The 7,258-nt window shown below is 35.8% G+C and overlaps 1 protein-coding gene across 1 annotated transcript in view; it reads left to right on the top strand.

Annotated features, from left to right (window-relative positions):
• The window catches only part of LOC107743192 (28S ribosomal protein S29, mitochondrial-like), a 10,222-nt gene extending 2,977 nt beyond the window's left edge, over window positions 1–7,245 (top strand). The window contains exons 4-13 of the mRNA XM_016556334.1: window positions 2,198–2,299; window positions 2,440–2,548; window positions 2,636–2,728; window positions 2,814–2,944; window positions 3,320–3,400; window positions 4,322–4,495; window positions 4,636–4,695; window positions 5,605–5,694; window positions 6,562–6,679; window positions 7,078–7,245. Of these exons, the coding sequence (XP_016411820.1) occupies window positions 2,198–2,299; window positions 2,440–2,548; window positions 2,636–2,728; window positions 2,814–2,944; window positions 3,320–3,400; window positions 4,322–4,495; window positions 4,636–4,695; window positions 5,605–5,694; window positions 6,562–6,679; window positions 7,078–7,163 (1,044 nt within the window). The 3' untranslated portion in view covers window positions 7,164–7,245. The remainder of the gene's footprint in view (window positions 1–2,197; window positions 2,300–2,439; window positions 2,549–2,635; window positions 2,729–2,813; window positions 2,945–3,319; window positions 3,401–4,321; window positions 4,496–4,635; window positions 4,696–5,604; window positions 5,695–6,561; window positions 6,680–7,077) is intronic.
• The last annotated feature ends 13 nt before the right edge of the window (window positions 7,246–7,258 follow it).

Raw genomic sequence — 7,258 nt, 5'->3', positions numbered from 1 at the left:
CGGTCGTGCGTATGTGGGGAAAAAAAGCAGCGCTGTTTTATCATACTAGATACATTTGAAAGTTCTGTTATTATGCTACTCTGTGAGGACGTCACCGGTCTATTAAAACACACAACATATTAAAGCGTCTTTGGTGTTTACATGTTACGGAAATCGAGGGGTTATGACGTCATTAGCAGGCGAGACAATGACACTATGGACACACTCCGTGTCACTAGTTAAAATTCGACTTTCTACTTCGAGGACCTTGATAGAAATGTAGTGGAGTGAAAAGTACAATATTTGTCTTTCAAATGTAGTGAAGTTAAAGTCATAAGTTCCCAGAAAAAACAATACTCAAGTAAAGTACAGATACTCAAAAAGTGTACTTAAGTACAATACTCAAGTAAATTTACTTAGTTACTGTCCGCCTCTGACAATAATGTACAGTATTTGAAAAATAATGTGTTTTTTGAACATTACAGCATGTCAACATATTCTGTTACACCAAATACACAAAATAATGATCTTTAAAAAAGCATCATATGACCCCTTTAAATAAAAGATACTTTAAATGTGAAATTAAAACTGCCAGTAGGTGGCAGCAAGTCACTGTTAATGAGTCATTGTGATTGAACTGAATCATTTAAACGGTTGATTCATTCAGGAACGAAACACCATCATGTTGCTCAGAGATGCAAAACAGTGCTATGGCTGTGTTTGGAATTATTTTTGTTGTAGAAATAGAGCGAAAACAGGCAATATGGTGTCTATAACGTAAGTCTCTTAATTAACTTCTTGTTTTTTGAACTGTTGTAAAAATAGTACGTTTGTAATCATTTGGAGAAAAAAACAGCACTCTTTGTGCGATATTGATTAACTATATGAGATTATATAAATATATACATTTTCTGTCCCCATATCTTGAATTTTGTGATCATTCTAAATGCATTTTAATTGAATCATGCAGTGACAGAACGCACTCTAAGTGCGCACGCGCACTAGTCTAGACTTCACGTAATGTGTGCGTGCACTCTGTAGGGGTGTTTTGAATGGTTTTTGCAAACTACTCGATAATGTCAAATTGCACATCGTTAAAACAACAATTATGATATTATCGCAGACGATATATATCGCACACCCCTACCTGTATGTCAAAAAAAAAACAGAAACTGTAGTGTCTTATATAGACATTTATCAGTAGCTTTCAAATATACTTATGCATGAAGCTGACCTTAAAGAGATAATTCACCACTGGCAAGATGTTTTTTTTTAATTTTTATAAATCTTGGCTCTCTATGCAGTATGACCACGAGAAAATCAGTGGTACATGACTAGAGAAAACAAACAAAAAAGGGGTCTGTGGGGTTCCCTTTTTCCAATAAACTTGGGTGTTACATAATGCATTTTTTATTTAATTTTGGCAACACCCTTCTGGGGAAGTTTGATCTGTAGTTTTAACAAAAGCCCTGGAGATGTCAAAAGTCCACTGGTTGATGCAAAATAAAGCATTTTGCATAATTGAGCAGACTTTCGCTAAAAAAAATAAAAAAATAAATAAATTAAATAATTAACATAATTATAATAGTTTTTTAAACACTATATTTTTAAGGAATATATAAAAAAAATGTGTCTGTTTTAATTGTAATTTTTTTTTATTGTAATTTTTGAATTTAATTGTAATTTCGTCTGTTTAAACCGTAAACCTCTGTTGTGCAGCACATTGTTTGCCAAAAAATGAAAATTGTTTCAATTACATTTGATTACATTTTAAAAAATATTAAAATTTGTCAAAGGTTTATATGCATTTGCATTTGATTACCACAGTTTTTGATAATAAATTTGTAATAAATCATAAAACAGAATCCAGAAAAAATAAAACTGATTTCAAAGGGCCCTATTATGGTTAAGATTGTAGTATTATGAATTCAATTGATTAGACATCCATTTGATTATTAAAATTTAATTAAACCATTAAAAACACAATCCAGAAACGAAAACTGTATTTGGGGAAAAATAAAATGGAAATGGAAAATAAAGCAGATTTTTCTATAAATGTTAGATCGGAGCATCTTATCTTTTTGCTTTGCTTGGTAATTTATGCATTACTTAAATATTTACCTGTTTAACTGCACCTTGAAACTGCGTGTAAAATATGTTATGGAAATCTTACGACATTCTTATTACATTCAATCCTTCTTGCCCTTTCCTTTCTCAGACGTACCATTCAGAAAGACATACTGGGCAGTACTACACGCTCCCCCCGGCTCACATCCAAAAACTCTTCCCTCATGGACTGCCTCCACGCTTCCAGTTACAGGTTTGGAAACAGTACTGCAGTATGTGTGTGTGTGGAGAACATTAGCATTGATTTAATATAGTCCAAATAGAAATGCCATTGTCATGATTTGTGGTTGAAGTTGCCTGGACGACTAATGCATGTTTGTGCTCTTGTTTCAGATGAAAACGTTTAATGAAGGCTGCGTGATGGTGAGGCCACCGGTGCTGGAGCTTATCTCATATCTTAAAAAGGCTGATTACAGCAAGCCTCCGCTGCGTTATATACTCTGTATCCTCAAACACAAAATTCCAATCCAGTGAGCTGTTTTACTTTGTGCATATTTTTCCACACTGATTCCTTGACAATGTGCTTTAGATGGAGATATAGGCACTGGAAAGTCCATGTCTTTGAGTCATGCCCTGCACTACTGTTACACTCAGGGCTGGCTGATCGTGCACATACCCGATGGTGAGCTGCACTGACACTCATTCTATCAAAATGTAAGGTTATATGAAGTTTGGAGTCTGATGATGCTATGATGTTTTCTCTGTAGCTCATCTGTGGGTCAAGAACTGCAAAGAGCTGCTACCATCTTCTTCCCGGCCCTCACGCTTCGACCAGCCAATCCAGGCATCCCAATGGCTGAAGAACTTCAAAATCACCAATGAAGGCTTTTTATCCAAGGTACAACTTGATGTGTTTATTGTATTGTAGGGTTTACGCGAGTTTATGTATGCAAGTGGTAGTTTTTTGTGCGTAAATCACCTTATCACATTGTTTTGCCCACATAAATGAATATTTATTCATTTTTTAAATTTATTTTATTGATTTATTTATTGATTTATTTTTTTACTAAATATATTTGCTTAAGTTGTCTAAAAATATTTTAAAATTGTAAAACTGTAGAAATTAAAATTTCACAATATATACCTCCACTAGCTCCATTTTTGTGTATGTGAGGAGATGTTATTTAATGTTTTTTATTTATCACTTACTGATTATTTTGGTCAATTTAATAATTTATTAAGCTGTTCTGATGTCAATCTGATCAATTGACAGATAAAGACAACACAACAGTATGTGTGGACAAAGAGAGAAAGTACTGAAAAGGGGCAGCCTTTAGGGGTGCTTGTTGATCAGGTGAGTTTTATTCATCATCTTTATCATAGTAAACATTACACTACTCCCCCATTACACTACCTCAAAGTGACTATATTCTAACTTGCCTAAAGCACAGCTCACACTGTGTGATTTTGGCCACAATTTGGTCGTCTGAGACAAATTTTGAAAATCCTAAAAAAATCCTATAATCCTAGGCTAAAATCTGTAGTCTTTGATCGCTGGTTTGACATGTTCACTGACAGCCGATTAATGGCCGTTGCGATCAAATTTTACCTCCGACGAATTTCTGGCAGTGTCAGAAGATTTGGCGCACAGTCCAGCAGTGTGCTTTCTCCTATGACAAACGTCAAACTGTGTTCGTTTATCAAGATAAGCCATAATCAGAATTAATGCTAGAGATTTCTTCTAACTGCCATAAACTCCTGGCGCTCCCATCCTCCGCTCACCGAATTCATATGATATGTTGCCTTTGCTATGATAAACACTGGTTGCGCCACTGTTTTCATGTGGGTGTGTAGTGCTGCTTACACTATTCTTATTAAATACGCCACTATTGCTGCCATTCATAATATATTTGTAATGATAGCCAACATTACAGCCCCGCGTGCAATGCAGCTCGCAGTCACTGAACGTGTATGGGTTGATAATGTAAACCTCCGGACAAGTTTTCTTGCGCACACCCGTTTTTAACGCGTCCTGACTGCCGTACAGTCTGACATAAATGACTGAGAACTGAGATTCTACAGTCTGACAAGCAAAAATTGTAAAGGACTATTAAAATTCGCACAGTGTGTGCCCGGCTTAACTTCTCATAATCATTTTTGTAGTTTTATTCATCACCTTGTTCTTTTATTTTAGTTTTCAGTATATATAAATTATATTTTTTTAATTTGAATAAATGTTGATTGTATTTTTAATCATTTAACTTAAATTGAACAGGGTGTGAATCGCATGAAGAGCAGCAGTGATGTGGTGGGCGCAGTGCTGCGAGAGCTGAGGCTGCAGGCAGGGGGCGCCACAGAGGGCGAGGGGGCCTTTAAACTGGCTGTGGCTGTGGATGGAGTAAATGCTCTGTGGGGCAAAACATCTCTTAAAAAGGAGGACAGAACTATGGTATGTTGGTGTAAATTAGCCAGAATAAATGAATATGAATTCAAAAATATTTTAAATGAAATCATTAAATAATTCTAGTACTCTGATAAAATAATTTGTGCATTTGTTTGACATCCTGCTTTCTTTTCCTTTTTATGTAGTGTGAGCCAGAGGAACTGACTTTGATTCATAATCTGAGGAAGATGATGAAAAACAATTGGGTAAAAAAAAAAAACTCTTGAAGGAATAGTTCAAATTTGCTAAAAATGTACTCACCCTCAGTCTGCTCAAGATGTAGATGAGTTTTTTCATATTGAAACTGATTTGGAGATATTTAGCATTACATCACTTGCTCACTAATGGATCCTCTGCAGTGAATGGGTGCCGCCATGATAAGAGTTCATCTGATAAAACAATCCATTAATCGACACAACTCCAGTACATTAATTTACATCTTGTGAAGAGAAAAGCTTCGTTTGTAATAAACAAAAATATCATCAAGACATTTTTACCTTGACTGTTGCCTCCAGCAAAAATATGAGTCCTCTATCCATAATATTGCTTTCTTCAGTGAAAAAGTAATCTCATCTGAATCAGGAGAGAAATATGCAGAAGTACAGTTTACCATTTGAATGAAAACAGAATTTGCAAAAGCAAAGTACCATTAAACAAAAACAGTCCAAAACAGTTTTTAAAAAATTGAGACGATAACGGGGAAGGATAAAACTGGGTGAAGCATTAATATAAATTTTGGACTGGTATTTTAGCCATAAGCGACAGTTTATGAGGGATTTGTTTCTTACAAACATGCAGCTTTTCACTGCATAAGACATTTATTGATGGACTGGAGTCGTGTGAATTATTGCAGTGTTTTTCTCAGCTGTTTGGACTCATTCTGGCGGCACCCATTCACTGCAGAGGATCCACTGGTGAGCAAGTGATGTAATGCTAAATTTCTCCAAATCTGCAATGAAGAAACAAACGCGTCTACATCTTGGATGCCCTGAGGGTGAGTACATTTTCAGCAAATTTGTATTTTTGGGTAAACTATTCCTTTAATATTATAATACAGATTTGAATCCCAGTGAGTTGTTCACTCTCTCTTTACTTCACATTGCTCTCTGTCATAGAGTGGAGGTGCCATTCTCACAGCTTTGTCTCAGACCGGCTCTCTGTTCAAGCCACAGTCTGCTTACCTTCCCAGTGAGCTACTAGGAGAGGTCAGCAGCCCTCACACACAAAACAATCACATCATGTCTGTTTTCATTAAACTACAGAGTAATGTCGTTGTGTTTTCTGACTTGTTATTTTGTTTTCGAATTTGTCATTGTGTTTTCTGACTTGTTATAATGTTTTCTGAATTGTTGTTGTATTTTCTGAATTGTTACTTTGTTTTTTAGACTTGCATTTGCGTTTGTAGTTTGTTATTTTGTTTTCAGAATTGTGATTTGTTTTGCACTTGTCGGCCACCGTAGTAAATGCCTTAAGTTAACAGTTTAGTTTTCCTTTTTACATTGACAATAGACTAGGGTGACCATACGTGCCATTTTCCCAGGATGCGTCCTTGCCAGGATTTGTTTTGGCTTAGTTTTTTCCTGTTTTCATGCTTGCTGTTTTCAAGTTTGACCAATAACATGCAGGCATTGTACAAAATGGACCAATCATGGTGTGTGTGAGAAGGTAGGATCTACGGTCAAAGCGATGCAATTACGCGTACATAGGATGTGTGTTCGACTTAAAAGCAGCGCGGCTCACATCGATCAGTGTTTGACATCAAAGTACCTCGAGAGCATTTTGAAAGCATAAGGAACCGTCTGTATGGTATTTTGATGTCATACACCGATCGGTCTGCACACGCAAACAAAGCCAAAACCTAGATTTTAGGCAATATAGAAATCCTGGCCAGGACGCGTCCTGGGAAAATGGCACGTATGGCCACCCTACAATAGACTTTGAAGAATTAGCAAAATAAAGAGGCACCTGATATGATCTGTTGTGTGTGTTGTATAGATTTGTTAAAAAGGCTCAATATATTTGCACTCTTTCTCTTTCTAACTCTTATTTTGTTTATGTCTTCTGTCTTTCAGGAGGGGTTTGATAATATGGAACCTTTTGTGCCAGTTTCTGTGTCCAACTACAATGAGAAGGAGTTTGAGAGCTGTTATCTGTACTATTTAGAGCGCAATTGGCTGCAGCATCCACACGGTAAGTTTGTGCATTTATTTGCCTGGAGTCTGAGCAGTGGCAATCAGCAGTGCTGTGTGTAAAGAGAATTATGAGGCCATATAAAATGTAGGAAGTTCCTGTTTACAAGTTTACCATTCATAATTATTTGATGTCCATTCAAGTGATTTTGGATCAAATGGAAGCCAGGGGCAAAGAAGGTGCTAGGGTGTCTATGGAAATGTTTAGAGAAAAAAAATAATTAAAATTAAATGAATAAAAAATGAATAGGTAAATAACTGAGTAAATACAGTACTATAGAAGTACAGTACTACAAAGAATAGGAAAAATACAGAATACAGTTTGTTCTTGAAGGCAGAATAACCTTTCATGCATATGTTACTAGATACCCATTTTTATTATTTATATTTTACCAACAGGTCGATCTGAAGAAGGAAAGAAAGAGCTTATCTTTCTCAGCAACAAAAACCCGTCCATCCTGGAACGATTGTGTGCCTTCTTGTAATGCACATTTGCTTACTCTTGCATCTGTATACCATGTGACTTCAATAAAAGTATAAACATGCAGCTTTTTTCATAATAAAATCATTTAGAAAAAAA

The sequence above is a fragment of the Sinocyclocheilus rhinocerous genome, unplaced genomic scaffold, assembly GCF_001515625.1.
Source record: "Sinocyclocheilus rhinocerous isolate Xijiao unplaced genomic scaffold, SAMN03320098_v1.1 scaffold946, whole genome shotgun sequence".
Classification (NCBI taxonomy): domain Eukaryota; kingdom Metazoa; phylum Chordata; class Actinopteri; order Cypriniformes; family Cyprinidae; genus Sinocyclocheilus; species Sinocyclocheilus rhinocerous.
The sequence above is the reverse complement of the archived record's forward strand: the minus strand, read 5'-3'. Positions and strand labels throughout refer to the sequence as shown.